Here is a 26,919-nt window from a genome sequence, read left to right as displayed (position 1 = left end):
ATTAGTGTAGATTTGATACAGATCAACTTCATTTGTATGTTTCACTAGGATAATCTATCACCATGAATTAGGAAAAAAGAACAAAACAGGCAGATTTATATCTGAATGAAGGCTCTGCCACTTTTTAGTTGTGTGGCCTCTAGCAAGAAACTTTACCCTGCAGACACTAGAAAAATTAAAGTAGTTAAGGAAGTCACCATCCAAATAGGGGAACTTCAAAGAAAAGTATACAAAGAAAATGGAGAAGCAGAAGTTCTTTTAAAAATTAAGATCTCTGCCCTCCAAGAAAATCCCAAACACATGAGTTTTCAGATTGAGAAAGCTACTAAGTGTCTAGCAAATACTGCATAAGGACCTACGCTGGACATCTTATTGTGACATTTTAGAACAGTGGTTCTCAACCTTTTTAATGCCGCAACCCTTTAATACAATTCCTCATGTTGTGGTGACCCCACACCATAAAATTATTTTCGTTGCTACTTCATAACTGTAATTTTGCTACTGTTATGAATCGTAACCGCTGCTGTAAAGCCAAAGACCATCGGAAAAAGCAGATATTTACATTACGATTCATAACAGTAGCAAAATTACAGTTATGAAGTAGCAACGAAAATAATTTTATGGTGTGGGGTCACCACAACATGAGGAACTGTATTAAAGGGTCACGGCATTAGAAAGGTTGAGAACCACTGTTTTAGAACATCAGAAATAAAGAGAAAAGGCCAAATGTTTCATGAAGGAAAATTTTTTTTAAATCTCAGATTTTACACAAAATATCAGGAATCAGATGGCAGATTCCTCAAGGGCAACAAAAGAAGTTAGAGAAAAAGAGCAAAATTTTCAAAATGCTAAAGGAATATATAATTTTCAAGTAAGAATTATATCCACAGAAAACATTTCAGGTGAAAAAAATAGAAAAATATTTTCAAAAATAAAAGTTGTTAGCACTTTACATTTTAAAAGGAAGTATATGGCAGAAGGCATACAAGAAAGAAGAAAAAAAATTCCAACATAACAGCTATGTGGTAAATCAGGTCAAGCTACAGGGACCCAGGGAAGAAGTCTCAAAAGATAAAAATAATACAATGACAGAAAAAAAAACCAGAATATCTACTATATTTAAATGTATTAAGAGGATATTTTCAGCTCAACTTAAGAGTTTTGGAAGGAATTAGTGATGTATACTTAGAAAATGAAGCAACTGAAAAACTTAGGTAATAATTTTAAGAAAAATTAAAAAGATAAATGGTTCTTGATCATTGTGATGATTATATGGGTATGTTCACTTTGTGAAAAATCACCAAATTACACATTTTGTTTTGGACACTCTCTGTATATGTGAAAGTATGTCAATGAAAAGTTTTCCTAAAATAAAAGTGTAAATCTCTTAGCTCTAGCCACAGAAACAAACAAAAAACAAACTTATTTGAGAAAGTATATAGTACCTTAGGTGACTCTAATCTATACATATAAAGAGGTAATATGCTAATTTGTCCATGATGTTGTACCTGTAACGACCAATTTGCATATTGATGTGCACGCAGCAGGGGGCAGGTAGCTAGAGCCAAGTTCCCCGGGGGTCTGAGGAGACTGCCTGACAGGAGCCCAGAGTGCAAAGAAGGAAGAGGAAGCGGCCACGGGGAGCTCTCCTGATCCCCCAGCTCGGACACCCTACCCCAGCCCCTGTACCCTTGGGGGGAAGGACGAACACCCTACCCCAGCCCCCGTACCCCCAGGGGTACAGGGAGGCTGACCAGACAGGGAGAAGACCCAGTCTGGGGGGTAGCTGCAGCCCACACCTCCAACTCCCGATCTCTTCCCTCCGCCACCACCACCACCAGGGGAGCCCACAACAATAGCATGCTGTCGACCACCCGTTCAGCGCCTCCGAGGGCCCCGGGGACTGCAGCCCACCGCTGCTGGGCCCCCTCTGCTGGGGCTGGAGGCAGGCCTGAGAAGCCCCCCAGGGTCAGACCCTTTTCCCTCCCTGCCCCCCATAGCAGCAGGGCAATCTTCACAGAGGAAGCGCACTGAACCTTGCTGGGGATTCTGCAAAACCTGCCCTCCTAACCTGCCTGGCTCCGCCCTGGCCCAGCCCCCACCCTGCTCCAGGAGATTGGAGCCCCGCCCTGAGCAGGTACAGCTGCGAAACAGCCACTTAGGATTCAAAGAATGGCACCAAGTGGGAAGGTTTGACAGTTACTTCCCCTTTGACCTCGCCACCCCCCTAGCACCCTCCTGACTCCCGGCCGCCTCCTCCCCCTCCCCCCCGTCAGCGCCTCCAGGGATGACCACTGCTACAGGGCTGGCCAGAGCCCGCCCCTCTGAGGCCTGTGGAACCCTCTGCAAAGCTTCCATAGCTACAGTCCCAGAAAACAATCATGCCCTCCTCCCCTAATCAGCACCTGCTGAGGGTACCCGTGGGCTTAAAAATAACAATCCCTTCCCATTTAGACATCACTTACTTGATGAAACATTTCTAGGTTTATTAGCTCAGAACCTCCTCATGACAACCCAGTGAGGTAGGCGGAGAAGAGATTACAATTCCCATGGTATATGCGTATGTATTCAGAAATGAAGCTCAGAGAGGAAAAGTGTCAAGCCCACTGGTTCCCAGGGTGCAGCACATGCCCCATGGGGGGGGAGGGGGGAGGCAATTTGATTTTAAGTGGGGGCAATTTGAGAATGAGTTAACAGTGAATTTTTTGCATTTCTTATGGTTCTAAGGGGCCTCATCTATAGCGTATCCTACATAATAAAAGGCTAATATGCAAATGACCGAATGGTGGGATGAGTGGTCACTATGATGTGTGCTGACCACCAGGGGGCAGACACTCAACGCAGGAGCTGCCCCCTAGTGGTCAGTTTGCTCCCACAGGGGGAATGCCGCTCAGCCAGAAGCCGGGCTCATGGCTGGCGAGCACAGCGGCAGTGGTGGGAGCCTCTCCCGCCTCTGTGGCAATGCTAAGGATGTCTGACTGATGGCTTAGGCCCACTAAGCCATCAGTTGGACATCCCCCCAGGGCTCCCAGATTGTGAGAGGGCACAGGCCAGGCTGAGGGACCCCCCCAAGGGCAGGAATTTTGTGCACTGGGCCTCTAATGTGTATATTTGGTTATAAATGCAGAACACTGGTTAACCCAAACTGTGATATAACTATATTGAAGTAAAAATTGAGGTGATGGTGGGGTATAAAAAAAGGTTAAATCAACATCTTTCACAACAGAGATTCAGAATAATTTTTAAATCTGAAAATTAACACCTACATAAGCAGATTACCAAGAAATAGGGAGTTTAAAAGCAACTTTTATCTAAGGAGCTGACAATGACTCCCTTTGGGAACTGGGAACTGAAAATGAGGTGTGATGGGGCAGGCAGGGGTTGGCTGTATATCATTATAAGCAATGAAATGATTTGACTTCTTAAGCTGTGTATGAAAACGAAAAGCATTAAAAAAAGACAATTTGTATTCCCACCAACAGTACACCAGGGTTCCTTTTTCTCAACATCCTCACCGACACTTGTTTATTGATTTATTGATGATAGCCATTCTGACAGGCATAAGTTGATATCTCATGATAATTTTGATTTACATTTTTCTGACGATTAGTGACCTTGAGCAGCTTTTGATATGTCTATTGGCCATCCATATGTCCTCTTTAGAGAGGTATCTATTCAGGTCTTTTGCCTATTTTATAATTGGATTGGGGTGTTTTTTTTTTGGTGTTGAGTTTTATAAGTTCTTTATAAATTTTGGAAATTAACCCCTTATCAGATGTATCATTGGCAAATATGTTCTACCAGTCAGTGGATTGTCCTTTCATTTAGTTAATGGTTTCCTTTGATGCAGATTGGTACAGCCACATGGAAAACAGTATGGACTTAACTAAAAAAATAAAAACTGCCAACGATTCCACTTACACTAATTTGAAAGAATATATGTAGTACCCCTATGTTCATTGCAGTGTTATGTACAATAGACAAGATTTGGAAGCAGCCCAAATGTCCATCAGTAGATGAGTAGATAAAAAAAACTGTGGTACATTTACTCAATGGAATACAACTCTGCCATAAAAAGGAAAAAATTTACCCTTTGTAACATTATGTATGAACCTGGAGAACATTGTTAAGCGAAATAAGCCAGTCAGAGAAAGAAAAGTACCATGTGATTTCACTCATATGTGGAATTTAATGAACAAACTGAACTACCAAGCAAAATAGAGACAGACTCACAGAGAGCAGGCAGACAGCTGGGTGGGGGTGTGGGTAGGAGATGGAAGACTGAACAAATGAAAAAAAAAGAGAGAACTCATGGACAAGGACAATAGTGTGGTGATTGCAAGAGAGGAGGGGATAAGTGGAGGTGGAAGAGGGCATAGAGGGGATAAATGGTGGTAGGAAAAATAAATTTAAAAAGCAACAATTTAAAAAAGGAAAAACTATGGCTATATCAAAAGTGACATGATATCTTAAACACTTTTTTTAAAATATATATATTTTTTTATTTTTTAAATTTATCTTTTATTGTTGACAGTATCACAGATGTCCCCCATCCCCCCCTTTACTCCCTTCCACCCAGCCTCACTCCACAACAGGCCTTCACCACTCTATTGTCTGTGTCCATGGGTTATGCATATATGCATATAAATTATATGGTTAATCTCTTTCAGCCCCCACCCCTCCCTCTGAGATCTGTCAATCTGTTCCATGCTTCCATGTCCCTGGACCTATTTTGTTCGTTAGCTTTTGTTCATTAGATCCCACATGTAAGTGAGATCATGTGGCATTTGGCTTTTTCTGACTGACTTATTTTGCTTAGCATAATCTCCAGGTCCATCCATGCTGTCTCAAAGAGTAACAGACCCTTCTTTTTTACATCTGCATAGTTGTCCATTGTATAAATGGACAGCATTTTTTTTTTAATTCTTTATTGTTGAAAGTTTTACATGTTTCCTTTTTCCCCTATTGACCTTGCCCAGCCCGCTCCTGCCTCCCAGCACAGGCCCTCACCCCCCTATTGTCTGTCCATTCGTAGGTGCATGCATACAAGTCCTTTGGTTAATCTCTTACCCCTCTTCCCCGCTCCCCTGCTTCCCTCTGAGGTTTGATGGTGTTTGATGCTTCTATGTCTCTGGATCTATCTTTCTCCGACTGGCTTATTTTGCTTAGCATAATGCTCTCTAGGTCCATCCATGCTATTGCAAATGGTAAGAGTCCTTTCTTTATTACAGCAACATTGGGTAGATGTGCCACAGTTTTTTAATCCATTCATCTGCTGATAGGCATTTTGGCTATTTTCAGATCTTAGCTATATAAATAATGCTGCTACGAATATAGGGATGTATATATTCTTTCTGATTGGATGCTTAGAATATATTCACAGAAGTAGGATAACTGGGTCAAAATGCAGTTCCATTTTTAATATTTTGAGGAAATTCCATACTGTTTTCCATAATGGTTGCACCAGTCTGCATTCCCACCAGCAGTGTACTAGGGTTCCCTTTTCTCCATATCCTCACCAGCACTTGTTTGTTGGTTGATGGTAGCCATTCTGGCAGGCATGAGGCAATACCTCATTGTGATTTTTAATTTGCATCTCTGATGATTAGTGACATTGAGCATTTTTTATATGTCTATTTGCCATCTGTATGTCCTATTTGGAGAAGTGTCTATTCAGGTCCTTTGCCCATTTTTGATTGGATTGTCTTCCTTTTGTTGAGTTGCATAATATATTTTGGAAATTAACCCCTTATCAGATATATCATTGGCAAATATGTTCTCCCATACAGTGGGATCCCTTTTCATTTTGATGATGGTTTCTTTTGCAGTGCAGAAGTTTTTTAGTTGGATGTAGTCCCATTTGTTTATTTTTTCCTTTGTTTCTCTTGGCCTAGGAGATGTGTAAATAAAAATTCTGCTACGAGAGATGTCTGAGATTTTATTGCCTATGTTTTCTTCCAGGATTTTTATGGCTTCACGATTTGCATTTAAGTCATTTATCTATTTAGAGTTTATCCTAGTGTATGGTGTAAGTTGGTGGTGTAGTTTCATTTTTTTTAATGGTTTCAAGCAATTTATTTTCTATTTTTTCTTTTACAGTTATTTAAAATTTATTTTTATTGTTGAATGTATTACAGATGTTCCCTTTTTTTCCCCTTTGATCCCTTCTAGCCTGTCCCCACTCCCTGTCCGCCCAGCCTGCCCCAGGCCTTCACCACACTATTGTCTGTGTCCATGGTTATGCATGTGTGCATATAAGTCCTCTGGTTAATTCCACCACTGCCTTCCCTCTGAGATTCAATAGTTTGTTCCATGCTTCTATGTCTCTGGATCTATTTTGTTCATCAGTTTATTTTGTTCATTAGATTCCATATATGAGTGAGATGATGATACTTTTCTTTCTCTGACTGGATTATTTTGCTTAGCATAATATTCATCTAGTTTCTTTTATTTTTTTCTGTTAATCCTCACCCAAGGATATTTTTCCATTGATTATTTAGTGAGAGTGCAATGGTGGGGAAGAGACGACAGAGAGAAACATCAATGCGATAGTTTCATTTTTAATTGTATATTGTCCATCTCCCCTTGAATAGTAAATTATTCAGGATAGGTATTGTTGAATATATTTTATAGCACTTAAAACTTTGCATATAGTAAGCCATAGTAATTAATTGATAAAATGTCAGTCCTTTAAAAACAAAGGAATATTAGCAGGACATTGGTTTAACTTTTTATGCAATGCAGGCATCGTTTTTACATCCTCAACTGGATCATCATTGAAGAATATCTTGAACATCTCCAGTGATGGCAAGCTTATTATCTCATGAAGCAGTTCATTTCATCTCAGGACAGCTCTACTTGTGTGAAGAGTCTTCTTTATACTAAATTAAACCTCTCTCCATGTAATTTCCACCTTTGGAGTTAGGCCAAGTAAGTTGAATTCCTTTTACATATCCAGACCTACACATTTTAGAAAACAGTTGTAGTTATTGCCCAGATCTTCTCTTTTGCAAGACAAATACTTCCATTCCTTTGAGTAATTCTCCATATATTATGTATGGTCTTCCAATCTCATCCTTTCCATGACAATTTATAAATTTCTAATTTATGAATTTTTGTCACAAAATACCACACTCAGAACTTAACATAATCCCTCTCCCATTTGCTTTGACTAACATAGTCAGTGGAACAAACACCTTTCTTAGCACTATTACTCAAGAGAGCAAAATGACTATTCTGATAGTTCTGATAGAAAGCTTGTATGTAACTAAAATCTCCAGTAATTTTCATAAGCCCTGCTATGAATGCAAGGGGCTTCCATTTTGTAGATGTAAATTTGTTTTCTAAACAACTGGGTGAACATTTTTTATCTACCCTGATTAAACACATTGTTGTAACTTTTAGTATAGTGTTCCATGTTATTTTAATCTTTGAATCCCAACTCTGTACTTCAACATAAGACCCCTCCAAATTTTGTCCCATCAACATATTTGATAAGCATGCCTTTATAAGAACATCTAAATCACTGAAAAAATATCTGCATAAATAGCCCTAGCCAGTTTGGCTCAGTGGACAGAGTGTCAGCCTACGGACTGAAGGGTCCCAGGTTCGATTTCCATTAAGGGCACATGCCCGGGTTGCAGGCTTGATCCCTAGTAGGGGGCGTGCAGCAGGCAGCCAATCAATGATTCTCTCTCATCATTGATGTTTCTATCTTTCTCTCCCTCTCCCTTCCTCTCTGAAAGCAATAAAAAATATATTTTTAAAATATTTGCATAAATATATTAAAACTGAGTCCCATAGCATAACAGCATAACATTAGAGTTCCTTTCTTGTGATTGACATTGATTCTCTGTGTAGTTCAATGAGCTGTTTGTAACTCCCTTAACAGCTTCTTCTTAGCTGCAAAAATATGATGAAAGGTACTTTAAATGCCTTTCTAAAGTCAAATGCTCTCTGAAAATTAAATATTTTATTAACAAAGATTGCTTTTTATTCACTTCATTTCAGATACATATAAGTATATATCATTATATATAAATTATGCACATCAACTTAATCCTATGAATAATTATCAACATAATGTCAATATTATCAGTGCCCCTAAAATAAGATTTTATATTAATACTAGAGGCCCAGTGCATGAAATTCACAGTCCGAGAGCCCCCAGAGGATGTCCAAAAGCCAGCAGTCGGACATCATTAGCACTCCCATGAAGGCAGGAGAGGCTCCCGCCATCACTGCTGTGCTTGCCAGTCATGAGCCCAGCTCAGGGCTTCTGGCTGAGTGGCACTCCCCCTGTGGGAGTGCACTGACCCCCAGGGGGCAGCTCCTGCTTTGAGAATCTGCCCCCTGGTGGTCAGTGTGCATCATAACGACTGGTCATTCCGCCGTCAGGCCGAAACCGGCCCTCCGACATCCCCCAAGGGGTCCCGGATTGCGAGAAGGTGCAGGCCAGGCCAAGGGACCTCACCAGTGCACGACTGGGGCCAGGGAAGGACGTGGGAGGTTGGCCAGCTGCGCAGGACCATGAGAGGGCTCCAGGGCTTGTCCTGCCCATCTTGCTCAGTTCTGAATGGCCGGACCCCAGAAGCAAGCTAACCTACTGGTCAAAAGCATCTGCCCCCTGGTGGTCAGTGCACATATAGCAACTGGTCAACTGTCTGCCCCCTGGTGGTCAGTGCATGTCATAGCAAGCGGTTGAGCGGCCTTAGCATATCATTAGCATATTATGCTTTGATTGGCTGAACAGTCGACTGAAGAACTGGACACTTAGCACACTAGGCTTTTATTATATAGGATATTCTCATGTTTGTAAAATCTCTCTTAACATAAATTTTGTTTTAAGACTGTCTGGATATCTTTGCGGATAATGCTACAATTGAGAAATCAGCAAAATCAGACCAAGAATAGGTTTTCATATGTATGCAATGGATGAGAAAACAAAACTATACCAAATAGTGTGTTACTCTGGAAGCATCAGTTATTTTAAGATAAATTTAACATTATCTATATTGCTTAAAGCTCTCATATGAAATCTTCCCTGTCACTATACTGGTTTTAATTAAATCATGTATATTTAGCAAAATGAGTATATTTTTAATATTACATGGACGAAATTAATCCAGAACAGTAGCTTTAGTAATAAGGGAACTTCCAGGTGCCTTTCCATTTTAAAAGTTAAAGATATGGTCAAGTAAAATCTTCCATTCTAAGACATATCTTCCCATATCAAGAAAAATCTATTATTATGTGACAGCATCATGACACAAAATATTATTTTGGGGAAGCCCAGCCAGTGTGGCTCAGTGTCTGAGCATCGATGCAAGCATCAAGAAGTCACCGGTTCTATTCCCAGTCTGGGCACATGCCCCAATTGCAAGCTCATCCCCAAGAGGGGGTGTGCGGGAGGCAGCTGATCGATGTTTCTATCTCTCCTCCTCTCCCTTTCTCTCTCTCTAAAAATCAATAAAGAAGATCTTTTTAAAAATTATTTTGGGGTAGTTGTATCTCTGTCACTACTTTCTCAGCTACTTCACACAACTGAATGGATTCATAGTAGCACCACAATCATGCAAAGTAATTTAGACATTATTTTACATCACGTTTTCTCTTTTAGCAATGTTTATCAGGAAATTAGTGATTTTTCTAATTTTTTAACCTCTTTTCAGAAAACTAGGAGGATTTCTCTGGGAGATAGTTATAGCTTTGTGAAGCCAACTGATCCAGGGGGAAATACCCACCTTTTCTTTGTTCAACTCAACCATTTTTGCTTCCTAGGAAAAAAGGGAAGATGAAGGATCGACTTCAAGAACTAAAGCAAAGGACAAAGGAACTCGAACTCTCTAGAGACAGGCATGTGTCAGCTACAGAAGCAGAGGAACAAGGAAGGATTCTGCAGCAAGCTGTTATTTATGAAAGAGAGCCTGTAGCTGAGAGACACCTACATGACATCCAAAAACTTCAGGAGAGTATTAACAGTTTGACAGACAATGTTCAAAAATTTGGGCAGCAACAGAAAAGTCTGGTGGCTTCAATGAGAAGATTTAGTCTCCTTAAGAGAGAGTCGAGCATTACAAAAGAGATTAAAATCCAAGCAGAACACATCAAGAGAGGTTTAGATGATTTAGTAAAAGAAGCAAAAAAATCAGAGGCTGAAACTGGTCCATCATCAGTGGTCACAAGGATACTTAAATCTCAGCATGCCGCAATGTTCCACCATTTTCAGCAAACTATGTTGATATACAATGACACAATAGCAACAAAGCAAGAAAAGTGCAAGACATTTATTTTCCGTCAGCTTGAAGTTGCTGGAAAGCAAGTGCCTGAAGAAGAAGTAAATGATATGCTTCATCAAGGAAAATGGGAAGTTTTCAATGAAAGCTTGCTTACAGAAATCAATATCACTAAAGCACAACTCTCAGAGATAGAACAGAGACACAAGGAACTTGTTAATTTGGAGAATCAAATGAAGGATTTAAGGGAGCTTTTCATGCATATATCTCTTTTAGTAGAAGAACAAGGAGAAAGCATCAACAATATTCAAATGACAGTGAATGGTACAAAAGAGTATGTTAACACTACTAAAGAGAAATTTGGACTAGCTGTGAAATATAAAAAAAGAAATCCTTGCAGGGCACTGTGTTGTTGGTGTTGTCCATGCTGTGGCTCAAAATAAAGAACCTGTTTTAGAAACCTCTCCAGCTTTAGAATGAAGGATGCCTTGTATTTCAGTATCTTGTTTTTCTTCATTTCACAGATTCATTCACATACTTTCATTATTATTGTTATAATCTCCTCCTTTAGCCCTTACCCACTAGAATTGCATACATTTCTAAAGCCAGTGACATAAAACGTCTTCATTTGCTAAACTAAAAACATTATGCTGAGCTGTTGAAAGTGAGGTGAATGATCTTGTTTCTAATCAGGTATCAAGCTCTACCATATATTTTTGTAATTTCCAATGTCTTTAGGAGATAAACGTAAGTGACACCTACTTAAACATTCTTTTGGTTCATTTGAGAATATCTGGTAGTTAAGAATTATATAAGACCTCAAAGGATACTATATTTAAGCACATTTAACGGCAGCTGTATCAAATCTTTTATGTCCAGATATTGCAGATAATTCAGTGGTCAATTAAATCCTGATAAAATCCAGCTATACTTGATGAAGACTCTAGTTGGTAACTGGGAGCTGAATCTAGCTTAAAGACTAAGGCAAATTAAGGCACTGTTTTCCTGAACTTGGGTTCATTCAGGACACCGTGTAACATACAGAGTAGGAAGGTTGGGAAATGAAGTAAAAAAATAAAGGTATTCTCAAAAGTTTCTCCATCACTTTTTTGTAAAGCCAGACACTAAACTAGGGGTTAGGGATATAGTTTGAACTCACAAAGGCATAGAAATCTGTAATTCATATTCTAGTGGAGAAAACAGATAACAAACAAATGCAAATATCAGATCATGCTAAGTCTTGGCAAACTTAAAATAAGGGTATGATGAGTTAGAGATTATCATTACCAGAGTGGCTTCTTTGGGTTGGGCAGTAAGAAAGGTAACATTAAGTGAAAATCTAAATGATGAGGACAAGGGATGGTATATTCTAGGCATAGGATACGAACAGTAGAAAGACCCTGAGGAGGGTAATTTACTCTGGTCAAAGAAAAATAAATAGTACAGCTATATCACAGTGGCTAAAAGAGCAGTAAGGGAAGAAATGAAGTTAAGAAAGGTCAGCAGGGGCTAGAGTTAAGAGTCATGTAAGTCTGAAATTTACAGCAAGTATAATCAATGAAAAGCCCGCAGATTATTTTTTATCCTGGGAATGTTATATAATCTATATCTAGAAAAGTCATTCTATTGTATGCAGAGTGGGTTAGAATGGATTTGGGGCAGGTGAGTGGAAAACAGGCATATAGGTAGAGAAAACAATTGGAAGGTTAATGAAGTAGTCCTCATAAGAGATGATAGAGGGTTAGACTAGGATGGGAATGGAGATGGTGATGGTGGTAGAAGCAGTACTCATAATCAAGAAGAATAAAGTACTTGCTATGTTCCAGCATAGTTCTAATAATTTCCCAAGTTTACCAACACAAATAGTGAGATATACAGTGACGTTAAGTAACCTGTCCCAGGTCACAGAAACTGTATGTGGAGAATCAGGATTTGAACTCAAGCAGTATGATTCCAGAATCAGCTCTTAACTATATACTATACAGTGGTGATTTAAAAAAATTAAACTAAACTGTGATAGTTTTAAGAGGTAGAAACTACAGGGTATTGATTGGATGATATTGTCATTTATTGAGATGGGAAAAGACAGAAATGAAGGTTTGAACAAGGGAATCTGTGATGATAATAAAATGTCCAAGTGGAGGTTTCTAAGATATTAGTTAAATCAGTAGGAACTCTTGGGAAATGTCAGGGCTGAAAGTATAGATTTGGGTTATCTGAGTAAATAAATGGTATTTAAGATCAGCTGACTTAGGGATGAAGTCATCTAAAAAGTATATAAAAAAAAAACTGGAGGCCCAGAAAGGAGCCTGGGGTATTTAAAGCAGAAAATGAGTTACTGAGAAGAAACGATCAATAATGTAGAACCAAGAAATGTGCTACAAAATGCAAAAGAATTGTGTTTAAGAGGAACAAAGTTGAGGAAACTGTCAATTGTACAGTTTGGCCAAGTGATAAACAAGAATGGCAAAGAGAAAGGGGATTTGGGAACATGGAGATATTTTGCTGAATCCAACAAGAGCAGTTTTAAGCAATTGTAAGGATGGAAGCACAAGTGGAGTATATTGAGGAAAGAATATGATATGAAGAACTACAATGGCCACTAGAGACAATTCTTACCAGAAGTTTGAATAGAGGACTATAAAAAGGAGTCAAGAGCTGGGGAGGGATGTGGAGTCAGGACTCTGTAATAATTAAAGTTAAGAAACATGAGAGCACATTCTGCTAGTGGGAATAATCCAGAGACAAACTCTTGATATAACAAAGGGAAGAGAGAACATGAAGTAGAAAGGGTCGGGATCTGGAGTACAAATGGAGAAGCTGGCCTAGGATAGGAGCAGAAATAATTCTTCCATATTATAGGAAGAAAGGAGAGGGCTAGGAACGAAATCAGATAGTTGAGCAAATTTGGTGGTGGGAAATGAGAATTCTTATAAATGCCAGTTTCTATTTCCTCAAGGAAGTATGAGGCAAAATTATTAACTGAAAGCACAGTGGGATTAAGAGAGAATAGAAATATACATACACATACCTCCTAACACTATAATTTTTAATTTATAAAATATAAAGAAATTGAAGAGCTTTCCACTCTGTCAATTATCAACTATTACTGAAGAAAAAGATGTTTCACATATGCCAGCTTCAAATGTTTAAGGAACATTATAACAAAGATAAATGTAGAACTGATGATAAACTCTCCAGGTAATGAGTGGTAGCAGACATATTTCTTCTGCCCCTCCCAAAGTTGTGCTATATCCTTTTATCTAGTGCCTTACCCATATTTGTTAACAACTGTTTCTAATTTTTTTTTATCATGAAAACAGAGAATATTAAGTACTATGTAATGTTCACTAGCATACTTATATCCAGGTGGATTTATAAAATAATAATTTTCTAACAGCACTTATTGCTACAAGTACTTAGCATTTTAAAGCAAGACTTCAGCACAGAAATTTTCACAGCAATGTATCACATACAACTTTGCTATATTTTAAAACCATAGTATCATGCTAACTTAAGCAACAAAAATAACATGATAATTAACTAATTACTTGCTGAACATTTTGTATATTTTATTCACATAGTTAATAGGCACTAATAGTAATTTTTTCTTAAAATCACTACCTTAATGGAAAAAAATTCTTAATTATCAGAGGTACAAAATATTAGTAACCTACGGTTCTGAAAGTATGCAATATTAAAAATAAAAGTATTATGAGTACTTGGGCTAATATTCTTACCCACTACACTCTGTCTCCTCTAATCAAAAGCTTCATGTAGCCTAAATTCATATAAGACACTGCCAAACTGGATCTCCTAATCCATCTCCATTTGGACACAACATATCATCAACAGTAATTATTCATATCCACTATCACATTTATAGAACACTAGTAAAATAATGCACTAGGTGCTTTAAGCACAGTATTTGGAACTCACATGACAACACAGGCATTAAAAATCCTATTTACAAGTGGAGACACAGAAGCTCAGAAAGATTAAGTAAGCTATCAAAGGACTGACTCCAAAGCCCATACTTTCCCATATCCCAGGAGTTCTCAGTTTTTGCTGTGTACCAGAATTATCTGAGGAAAACATGTGAAAGAAAAACAGATACATTCCTGGCCCTACCCTCTAAAATTTAGGAGGCCTGGGCTGAGACTGAAGCAGGTGTTCCCTGGACAACATCTTGCTGCCTAACAACCCTGTGAACAAGCTTTTCTTTCATATTTTGTCTTTAAATAGAGTGTGTTGGGATGTGGGTGGGGAAGGATGGGCACCTCTGCAGGTTGCTTGTGCATAAATTACATAGGAAATCAACCGAGAGGCTTTAGTGTAAACTCCAGCTGCCAGAGTGAAGCTGGATGCCCTAAGAGACAAAGGAAGCCCTCAGCAAGAAAGTGTGGAGGTGAAACAACAGCATAACTAAGATTTATGAACATGAAAGCTTGGTAAAGTTTCACTGAAATAAGAGAAATCTTAAGCCAATGGACCCTACAAATCTAGTGAGTAGGGGTTTCAGATGGTAAAAATAGTAAAATTAGGGGACTCAATACTATACCTGAGGATGAAGTGAATCAGTGACATAGGTAATCCATACTTTCATACTTCTGGGTCTCCAGCACTCTATAAAGGACCCAGGTCCTTCTAGTTATTATTTAAAGGTCTAACTTAGTAAAACTATGTTTGACTCAAATTCCAATGAGAATATTAGTAAAATCATAACTAAGTTAACTTCTTCTGGATACGTATGATAAAGAATATGATTTTTTTAAAAACCCAAAACTTGCAAAGTAATATTTGCCTGTAATATTATCTAGAAAGAAGGTGAGTCAAGGAGGCATATAAAGGTCAGAGATGAAAATCCCATATTGGAAAAAATAATAATAAACGCTTAGTTACTGTGCTATCTAATATGGAAACTCACTGTCATAGTTTTTAAGCTTTTTGGTCATAAACTCCTTTCAGTGTTTGATGAGAGCTACATTCTGCTCCCAAGAAAAATGTACATGCACTTAGAATATGTGATTTCACAGGGTCCTGGGAGGCCACCCAGGTGCACAGACCTCTAAATCAAAAATCTCTTTTTTAGATATTGATGCTGTGTCATCCATCTGCTTCCAGAACAAGTACCCAGGCCCCTCTGATAACTCCTGAATGAGAAGAAGGGGATTTAATAAATGAATTTTAAATGTGGAAAAAAGTCTTTTTTTATTGAAATGTTCATAACATTTAGTAAGATCATGTCAGATATTATGTTTTCTTCCCTTAGTGAAATCCCTCTATATTCATCACTTTTTTTGTAAAGCATCCAATTTGTGAGATTTGGCCAAAAGTTAAGTTAGGTCATATGACTCCACAGAAAAGCAGACAGTATGTAATGAGACAGTGGTGCCATTCCAAGAGTTCAATTATGCTAACACAGGTAGAATTGTTATTATCCTGGGAGGAAATATTAACCTGGATCTCCAGAGTTATTCCAATAATAAATATTAGGAGATTCAACCATAAAAAAGGAGGGTAATTTACTGTTTCTCTGAGGCTAACTTTCAAGACTACACAAGAGAGAAGAGATGTAGAAAGAGCATGTGCCTTCTTATAACATCAGTATAACCTTGGGCTTCTGAAAATTCAATAGGCTGAGATGTTTAAAATAGCTCCCAGCTCAATTCTTTCCATGGATCATCAACAAAGAGTAACTTGTATTATTAATGGAAACTTTTTATGGTGGATGTTGAGCTTCAAATTTGGGATTACTGCTGATTTATTACTTTTTAAAATTGCAAAAGTTATTTACTTTTTCTTGGAAATGTCTTCTTTATCTGTCAAGATTACCAAGTTTTAGGTTTAAAATTGTTATAAATAGACATGAGGGTAGATAACATAATTCACACCGTAATAAATCAGAACATAGACTAAAGTTAATCTCTATATAGATATGAGAGAAAAAGACTTTCTTGGAAAATAAACAGGTGAATTACAGAGCAGAATGTTTGCATGGCATCTATTTCTGCTCTCTTCAGAAGGAATACAAATCACTTTTACCTTTTTACTGAAATGGATTCTTGGGATAACTACAGTATGGTTTATGTTACTATATATGGTTGAATACAAATGCATAATTACAATACTTTACAGCTGCTTTTATTATAGAAGAGATATTCAGCCACTATTTGCGCAACAGAACTTCTGAGCTAATAAAATGCAGAAGCCTAGTGATGTTGTATGATTTTGATCTTTTAGGAGAACCCTCAAGTCTATGACATAAAGTGAAATTTGGCTGAGGCTTCATTTGCAATGACAGTTGCTGTCAGACTCATGTGCATGAGCAAGTTAGGCAGAGGTAGATTGTCCAGGATCTCTGTGGTCATCTACCCTGCTTCCCATACTATGAATGAATCTGGCTCTATCAATTTGTAATTTTATGATTATAGACAAGATTCTCATTCTTCAGGTTTATTTTCTTCTGTTGGATGATTGGATCTTCTCGAGGTCTATGGTTGTTCTCTATGTGCTCATAACAGGGTGGGAAAAGAAAATTATCTAGGTGTTTAAGTGAGCTCTAAGAGGCTTTGTGGGACCCACTAGTAAACTAGTGTATGCTCAGACAAGGGGTGAACAGAAGAAATCAAATGCTGTAACTGGATTTTGTAGTTGAGAGGTCCAGATGTCTATGGGCAGAAAGGAAGCAGCTGTGTGCAACAAGGAGTACTGCAGACTGCCTCCTAAGTCAGGTGCCCTCCCCATACTTCTCCATAATCCATCAGCCCTTAGCACTGAGCTTAGCAGGATTCAGCTGGAGGCCCTTCCCACTTATTATCCACTAGACTTTTCAATGCTACAACTATTAGGTGCTAGAGTTATATCAGTTAAAAAACAATTTCCTAACTGCATGGCCCTATGAAGGCAACCTGAAGGTCTTTAAGCAGAAGAGTAGCAAAATGATCAAATTTGCATTTTAAAAAAGAAAGCTCATATTCTTTATATATTCTTGCTTTATATCACTTGTTAAAGCATCTAAAAGCATGTACCAGCTTTATAATTTTAAAAACATCAAATAAAAGAGCTCCTGCTAGAAACCTAGAGGAGATTGGAGAATGGGCGAGTCTGCTGGCAGGGAGAGAAACTTGTTAGGAAACCACTGCTCTCAGTAACATGGAGGAAGTGAAGAAGGGATGAGAGGAGGTAACAACAAAGGGAATAGAAAGTAGGAGGGATATGAATGATATTCAGTCAATAACATCAAGAGGAAGAAGTAACAGAACTTTCAAAAATGAGGCTTGGGAAGATATTCAAGAGGTATATATATAAACATAAAAAAAGAGTAGGATACAAAATTGTATATATTATGTGATCACTGCATATATTATATTTTTACAAAAATATGCACAGGAAATTCATCAAAATAGAAGTGGTTCACTCTGCATGGTAAGTCAATCATTATTTAAAAAAACTCCTTCCCTAAATCTTTTAAATTTATTAAAAATATACTTTTTTGTACATTCTGTATATTTTTGAAGCACATTCATTTCAAAAGCAGTTTACCTTCTTAATAAAAATTCTATGGTTGTAAAACTCCCTTGAGAAAAACTGGTCAAATGGCAAACCATATTTCATAACACATTATACCACCTATAATTAATTCTCATGTCTTTGTGAGATCTCATTGACTATGAAATTAGAATGGTGAAGCAATCACCCTAGCTGTGGGTCTTCTCTTTCTGGTCTAGAAATTCACAGCTGAGAAAGGTGACAGAATTGCCGAGGATCATTTGATTACTCAGTAATCACTGTAGTCACTTATGAATTGCATGCTCCTGCCTAGGGACTTTTCCACTTCCATCTGTGTGACTGGTTCTTCCGTCTCAAGTGTCATCCTCTCAATAACATCTACTATGTTTATCCTGATTATAAGAATAACGTGTCCCTGTCACCACCATCACCACAGGATTCCCAATATTTTACCTGCTTTGTTTTCAGTGCACTTATCACCTAATATGTGACATAATTTATTTATTATATTCAGTGTGTTTCACCCCCTAGAATATAAGTTCCTGAAGTCATACATGGATTTTTATTGTTTTTGTTCCCAAACATGTCCCCATCATCAGAACACTACTAGCACATAATGGATACTCAATAAATATTTGTTGAATTAACATATGCATAAATGAATAATGCATGAAAGAATAAATTAAATAACTATTAGATTTAAACAATCATATACAATTACTTTACAAATGAATATCAGTCATTACTATTGTTTAGTTTAGAACTTGCTGATTTTCTGCTTAAACATTTGTAGAGACTAATTTAGCCTATGGGGTTCAATAAAGTTCACTATTCTTATATATATATCTATTAATGTTTCCTTTAGATTCAAAAAGGTGAAGATTGTATTAATAATTTCTCTAATTAGTTAAATGTATAAAAATTAAACATATAAGCTTTATCAATAAATGATGCAATAAAGTTTCACTTTTTGTAATTAGAGCTACCAAATTGTCTTTTTTTTTATAATTTTTTTTAATATATTTTATTGATTTTTTACAGAGAGGAAGGGTGAGGGATAGAGAGTTAGAAACATCGATGAGAGAGAAACATCGATCAGCTGCCTCCTGCACATCTCCCACCGGGGATGTGCCCGCAACCAAGGTACATGCCCTTGTCCGGAATCGAACCTGGGACCTTTCAGTCCACAGGCCGACGCTCCATCCACTGAGCCAAACTGGTCAGGGCCCAAATTGTCTTATTTAAAGATATTCATTTGTGGTTGAGGACACTGAGAAACTATGCTCACAATTTCTCGTTTAACCACATTTGTCTAGTTTTTTTAATCTTTAGTAATGAACAAGAAGAATGAAGGCAAATGCATAAGAAGGCCAGGGCACACATTCAACTTCAATTATAAGAGCAATTTAAACTACTTTACTGTGTCTTGGAGTTATGGCACCATCTAGTGTTTGCTATGCAGAAATGCTATGAGAACAAGTAATGCAAAAGTCTTTAAAAAAATTTAGGCAGCTGGGCAAAATGATATAAGCACATGACTAAGTGACAGATTACATGTTTAATTTTGAAATATAGAAGGAAAGTTGAGAAATAAAGGTGGCATAAGAAGAATAAACCATTTAAATAACTTTGAAACAAGAATACTCCAAGAAAAAAAAGACAAAGGCAAATTAGTAAAGAAGGAAAAATTTGAAAAATATTCTAGAACTCTGTGAATAAACCATTTCAAAATGTAAAATCTGATAAAAGTAAATTATCAAATAACACAGAGTTTATCTTTGAATACCCAGGAGCTATAATTATAAGGCTTTTTCATAACATAGCCTCAACCCTTAATCCCTATGGATAGCATTCTAACAAGGCCTCAGTATATTAAGAGCTCCCAGGTAATTTAAAAACATTTTATTATACTAGGGTGTGACTATTTTAGCTTATTCAGTATTTTGTAACTTAGATAAATTTATTTATTGGCTAATGCTGCTACAGGTACATTTACAATGACACTAACATTACTTACACCAATATAGGCTTTCCCGATATCCTAGGATGTCTTAGCACTTCTGACATTGTCTCTTTTGTCTCTTCCATTCTCTCTTCATCACTGGAATCCACGACAAATATTACCCCATAGGACTCAGCATAGTAATTCTTCCAGATTCCCCGAATTCTTTTTCCACCTCCCAAGTCAAAGATGGTGACTTCAAACTTTCCTTGTCTAAGGTCAATTTTGGAAAATCCAACAGTAGGAGCTACGTCTTCAGGATATTCTGTTTTGAATGATATGAAAGAAACAATCTTTAGACTTTAAATTAATAACAATTTAACTTCACAACTTAAATAACATACAATGGAATGGAATGTTGGAATAAAATGTTTATTATTTCCTTACACAATGAGATTACATCTAAGCATACTGGTCTGGGGGAAGGGTGGATAATATAAAATACCCAACTAGAATTCACACTCCATGCAGATAGGAGTTTCTGTCTGTTTTATTCATTTGTTTTTATTAATATATACCCAGCTCTTAGAATAATCCCTACTGTGTAACAAGTACCTAATAAGTATCTGTAGAATGAATAAATAAATGAACTTTTGCCTTTAAGATATTTACTCTCCAAGTTACAAACAATAAAAATTTCAATCCTCAACACCACAGACATCTCCAGGAACCATGACAACCTCTACACGGTTATTTTTTAAAAATCTGAACATTAGAGAACAGTTTAAAAGAACCAAAGAATGGCAGAAGCTAAGGACCACTCTTTTTCAATTAACTGAATTCAAGCTATAATTAGAATTAATAAGACTTGTGAGGGCAGCTAATAAATATAAAAAGTAGATTTCATTATTTCTACAGGAAGATGTTTTGGATGTTCTTGTAAATTTATAATTGAATTTTTTTTACTTCTGTATATGACAAAGATGGTACTAGAAGTATATGATTATAACTAAGGATTGGTAATGACCATAGAGATTTAAAAGATCACTAAGGTTCAAGAAAGACAAACTAGAAGCTGGGATTTAGACCTTAAAGCTAGGAAGGATTTAAACAGAAAAATGATCTAAGTAACAGAAATGGTAAAGGCAAGAAGTACGGACAAGTTGAACACTGTGGTTGGAGCAAACCCTTAAGATTGTTAATGCAGACTAAAGAGAGTTCTGAAGAGAGAGAATTGTGAGCCACAGAAGATATTTGAGCAGACCAATAATATAATTAAGGTGACTAGAGTGTGATTTATTAAGATTCATCTTTGCAAAAGTCTCCAGAACTGACTGGAAATATGAGTGATAGCCACTTTTCAAAGAGGAATGAAAATAAAAAGAGATTATGAAAGAGTAATAGGACCTGATGTCTCAATGGTTATAGAGAAAAGTTTAAACTTCATGTCTGTCTTTTCCATTCTCTCTCCACCACTGGAATCCACAGAAATATAATTCCATTGTACTTTGTTTACAGTTGCAGGGCTGCAAATTACATGGGGCTTTTAAAATTTAAACCAATCAAATTAAATAAAATAAAAAATTCAGTTCCTCAGTTGCATTAGCTACATTTCAAGTGCTCAGAAGCCATTATGTGGCTAGTTGCCCACCTTACTGGACACAGCCAATCTAGAACATACCCCTCATTGCAGAAAGCTCTAATGAATAACCCTGGTTTAGAGGATCTTATCCCACCTCCTCAACATGTGCATTACAAAGATAAATTTGAAAGGCTTCTGCTGCTAGGCCTAGGTGTGACTGAGAAACAGAGTTGCAATGCACCACTTCCTTTCACTGAGCACTCTAGGGCACTTTACACAGCTTCCTAGAAAGCTAACAGAGACGTTATAGGTCACATTTTTGTAAGAGTTCCTTATTTAGAAGGAAAAAAGGCAAGTTTAGAAGCAATATAAGCAGCCAGATATTCCAAAAACAGGATTACACTAGACATTTAAAAATGTGAAATCTAGTCCAGGCCAAAACTGATTTCCACAGTTAAAATAGGCAGCTGGTCTTTGAGTAGGATTTGAGAGATGTCCTCAAGACATTATCAGTGGAAATAAATAACTATGCTGGAGTAGGGATAAGGGAACAAAAATGTACAGAACACCTACTGTACCAGGATTTGTTAGGCATTAGGATGTACAGGTAAATCAGATAGGGTTGTCCTCCAAGAATACACAGTGCAATACAGAGAGACAGAATATTAATGAGATTTTTAGCATAAGAACCAATATATTCTGTGAAAAACTCTGGAGAGGATACTGTGAAGGTATTATGGACTGCATGTCTGTGTCCCCACAAAACTCTTGTTAAACCCCAGACCCTGAATGTGATGATATCTGAAGGTGGGGTCTTTGGGAGGTAATTAGGTTTAGTGAATTCATGAGGGTGAAGCCCCCATGATGGGACTAGTGTCCTTATGAAGGACACAGAGAGCTTGTTTCCCTTCTCTTTTTCTTCCACCTGAGGACACAATGAGAAGATGGCTGTCGGTAAACCAGGAAGAGGGAAACACCAAGAAGCCGACCATGCTGGCACCATGATTGCAGACTTCCAGTGTCTGGAACCGTGAGAAATAACTGTTTTTGAAGCCACAGTCTATGGCATTCTGTTATAGCAACCCAAACTAATAAGACAGTGAGCATTATTTATGGCATTCTGTTACAGCAGCCCAAATTAAAACAGAGGGCATTCAAGAGGAAAGGGATAAAGAGAAAAGAGAGTTATGGTCTAGAAAGGCTTCAGAAAGGAAATGAAATGGGAGTGAAGTCTGAAAAGCTACAAAATTATAACAAAGAAGGAAGAACATTCTAGGCAGGAAACCAATGTAAACACAGATAAAATGAAAGCAATATTCCCAGGAACCCAATTAAGATTAAGTAATTTTTTTAAGGCTACATGGTAGGCAGAGCCAGAACTCAAATACAGGACTCCAAAAGCCTGCTTATTTTGATATATCGAATGCCCTACTATTCTCTATTCTTTCCTCTGGTTCCTACACACGATTCTGTGTTTCAAGATTCAACACTAAATATTCAGGTTACAATCATCCCCTAAATCTTTCTCTGATGATCCATTCATACTTTCAGCATCATAAATTTTCTTCTTGCTCGTTTTCACAATAGTCCAAACCTTCCTAATAGCTGGGACCTATCTCTGTATTCTTAGCATTCAGCACAAAGCATATAGTGGCTCAATTCATAACACCAGACTGCTAAGATAGCTGAAGCTGCTATCCTTATGTCCATCCTTCTTTTTCCTTCCATATATTTATCCATCCATCTATGCTTATAATAATTTATTGAGGGCCTAATATATGTAGATCAAGCATCATACAAGAATCAGGGGTAAAAAGACATATGGTTCCCAACCCTGAGAATTTCATAAAGTATGTGTTAAGAAGACAATCTCTATAAAGTCTAAGATAAAATGAAAATACATAATCAATAACTATTTATTGAACATTTGTTATGTGCTAAGCACTGTGTAAGGTACTAGATATATAAAGATTAATAAGGTCCAATCTTCTGATCTTAAAAAGCTATTACATAAGAAAAATAGGAGGAAACATATATAAACAAATAACTATAATATAATGAAGATGTATTAATATCCACCATCATAGGGACCAATTTACACAAAGAATTGTCCCACCCAAAATACCAATAGTTCTTTAGGAACTTTTAGGAAACAGCATTGGATAGAGAATCCTGGATTATTTTAGCTAAGCACATAGCTTTTTAGGATAAATACTACAGTCCCTAGTCTCTATGGCAGTTAGGTGTGACTGAGAGAGCAGGTTCTGTGTGCTGGTGGTATACTGTTAGACGTTTAATTGGGCCAGTGGAACTCTGGTAGGTAGGGTTTGTCATGTCCATGGTGAAAATACTCCCACTATGGACAATTTCAAACTACCAACATGAGATACCAGAACACAGAGTTGGAAAAGAGATGTGCACATTTGGCTCTTGCTTAACTGATATGAGGCAATAAGCACAAGTAGGAACCAGATCCAGAACACCACTGATTCCAGTCAATGGCAGGTGGTATCTTCTGGTCCCACACTTAAAGGAAAGGAGGATGGCCTCCCCTTGTCCTTTATCTCTTCCTTCCAGCTGAAATGAGCCACCGTGGACCAGGTAGGCAAAGAAGAATACTTGTAATGGCAAAGCAAACAGGAGAAGGAACTTGAGTCCCTAACACCATGGAGCTACTATACCAGCCATCGACTACTTTGACTGCATTGTTATGACAGAGAAATACACTTCTATTTTGTAAAATCACTGGTATTTTGGGTCTCTGTTAGAACAACCACATCTATACCCAATTAATACAATCATTTTGACAACCCTGAAGAAGAGAAGTTGATGAATAACCCATGGACACAGACAATAGGGTGGTGAAGGCCTGAGGTGGGGGCAGTCTAGAAGGGGTCAATGGGAGGAAAAGGGGGACATATGTAATACTTTCAACAATAGAAACTTTTTTAAAAAAGAGAGAAATTAAGTTCAAGATAGGGAAAGTACTCTTAGATTAGGAAGCTACAGTAATGCTATAAATGAAAGACACTGTAGGTCTGGATTTAGACAACGGCAATACAGTTAAAGAGGAAGGAGATATATCTCAAAAGAAACAAGCAAATATCAAAAACAAAGAAACAAACAGAGAGAAGAGCCAGAAATAAGCTGAAGAGAAGTTATGAGTAAAATGTTTTAAGAATATTGGCTGCTACACTTAAGGTGTGGCCTAAACTGCAAAACAAATAAAACTATCCTTTGGAAATTTACAGTTTGGAGAGGTAGAGAGATACATAAACAAAAAGGCAATTAAGTAGTGATTCAAGCAGGTTTAGTAAAGGTAAGAGTAGACCAAAACAGAGGAAATAGTTCTACTCATGATAATAGATGAGGGCAGCAGAAGATCAGAAAGGAATTCATTAAGAAGGAGACTATATTACAAAAATATATATTCAGAGATAAGTAGATAATCTATCTTAAAGGCTCAATTTGAAAAAGTTCAAGTACTTCTATATAACTGGAATCTTTAAAAAAGAAAAAAATCAGTCCCTGGAGTATGATGAATAGTAAATATGAGGTGAAGAACAAAATCAGAGCCAGAAAGGAGCTCAAAGTTAAAGGTAGTTTTGACTATTTGTTCATTTGACACCTTGAACATTTTCTAACTTGGATAAAGAAACTAATGGATACAAGAAGGTGGAAATCGGCAGAGGAAGGGCCATCGGGGAGGGAACCTTTTTTCTGCCAAGGGCCATTAGGATATTTATAACATCATTTGTGGGCCTTACAAAATTATCAACTTAAAAATTAGCCTGCATTTGATCAAACATTTAATTAACTCACTCCTAATGCCTTGGCAGGGCCACACCAAATGATTTTGTGGGCCTTATATGGTCCGTAGGCCAGAAGTTCCCTACCCCTGCTCTAATGGAAAGAGGATACTCTAGGTACACATAACAAATTAGATGGTCTGATGAGCAGATTCTTAGAATCTGTTCCCTTCAATGTTAAGACTTTGAAGGAACAGAAGAAGAGAAGATTTTTAGATAAAGGAGTCATGACCGAAAAGCCAAATCTGGCTCACCAATGTTGTTGTTTTTTTAATCCTCATCTGAGGATATGCCTTTACTGATTTTAGAGGGAGAGGAGAAAGGAAAGGGGGAGGAAAGGGAGAGAGAGAAATATGGATGTCAGATTGACACCAATAGATTTCCTCCGGCACATGTCCTGACCTGGTACATGGGATGATGCGCCAATTAACTGAGCCAACCAGCTAGGTCTTACCAACTTTTTCTTTGTTTGTTTTTAACAGGAGTTGATCATCACAGATTTTGCTGCAAGAATCTTTGATTCTGAAATATAGGAGCCTGTGTAATTTTATCTCTAATTTTCCAAAGGCACCAAATGCTTGCCATTGACTTTTTCATTGAGTGCCTACAACAAAGAATGTGTAAATCCTCTCTCATTTTCTGCTCTTGTGACTGCAGTTTTTGAGTTCTCAGGCTAAGAATGTGTTTCACATTTTAAAATAATTGCAAAAAGAGAAAATTTCATAACACACCAAATAAAGTTTCATTAGAACATGACTATGCTCATTTGTTTACACACTGTGTATGGATGGCTAATTTCATACTAGTGTGTTAGAATTGTATAGTTGGAAGAGAGCATATCGTCCTCAAAATCTAAAAGATTTACTAACTGGCTCTTTGCAGAAGTTTGCCAAGCCTGGTTTAGATGATGACAGCAAGTGCTCTACAATGATATAATCTAGGAGACAGCATGAAGGTACCAAAAAAGCTTTAGAAGAATTCACAGACAATAATATGCCATTTACATCTAATGTCACATAGTAAAATTTGGGGTGACAAAATATTTTTCTCCAACAGCAAGTTTTGCAAAGTGTTAATTTTCTTTTACAAACTTCCATAAATAAAAGCCCCCTGACTGTCTGTATACATGGTATCTTCTTGAAACATCCATTTTCAGACACAAATATATGTTAGGTTTCCTCCCACTTCATTCCCTTCAGACACCTGGCTGGTGCTATATCTCCTAGGTACACAAAAAACTCCCTAGCACAGTTATTTCTATACCAGAAGCCCAGCGCGTGAAATCACACGGCCCCGCCCACCCGCATGCGCCTCACCACACATGCAACCCCGCCCACCCACGCATGCCTTGCCGTGCACGCAGCCCTGCCCACCCGTGCATGCCTCACCACACACACAGCCCCGCCCACCCACACACGCCTTGCCACACACGCAGCCTCCTGGTGACCCGTCTTTGGTCGTTACGACATTACGACCACTGGGTTTTTATTATATAGTCTGTAGTACAAAGCACTAAATTAAGACTAAATAAATACATCCAGTAAGTTATAACATAAATGGCATAAAACCCTTTCATGATACAGAGGTCCTATCCTATATAATAAAGAGGCAATATGCAAATTGACCATCACACCCTCACAAGATGGCTGCCTACGACCAGGCCAGCAGGGGGGTTAGTGAGGGATGACCAAATGACTGAACAGCAGGCTGAGTGGGGTGACCATGCCGGCAGGGGGGTTACTGAGGGACGACCAAACGACTGAACAAGCAGGCTGTGTGGGGCGACCAGGCCGGCAGGGTAGTTAGTGAGGGGCGACCAAACGACTGAATAGCAGACTG

The 26,919-nt window shown here is 37.7% G+C and overlaps 2 protein-coding genes across 3 annotated transcripts in view; one reads left to right on the top strand and one right to left on the bottom strand.

The window, feature by feature from the left end:
- The window catches only part of ARL13B (ARF like GTPase 13B), a 94,769-nt gene that overhangs the window by 37,926 nt on the left and 29,924 nt on the right, over positions 1-26,919 (bottom strand). For both annotated transcript variants that reach the window (XR_013959989.1, XM_080657298.1), the window contains exon 3: positions 19,765-20,014. Coding sequence is in view for 1 of the 2 variants with exons in the window: in XM_080657298.1 (XP_080513424.1) it covers positions 19,765-20,014 (250 nt within the window). In the remaining variant the exon portion in view is untranslated. The remainder of the gene's footprint in view (positions 1-19,764; positions 20,015-26,919) is intronic.
- On the top strand, positions 9,794-10,696 carry STX19 (syntaxin 19; the record flags this gene model as incomplete). Its single annotated transcript, XM_080657299.1, has 1 exon — positions 9,794-10,696. The coding sequence occupies one exon, from the start codon at positions 9,794-9,796 to the stop codon at positions 10,676-10,678; it is 885 nt and encodes a 294-aa protein (XP_080513425.1). The 3' UTR covers positions 10,679-10,696.

The sequence above is a fragment of the Plecotus auritus genome (genome assembly GCF_963455305.1).
Source record: "Plecotus auritus genome assembly, chromosome: 2".
NCBI lineage: Eukaryota > Metazoa > Chordata > Mammalia > Chiroptera > Vespertilionidae > Plecotus > Plecotus auritus.
This window is presented reverse-complemented; position numbering and strand designations above follow the sequence as displayed.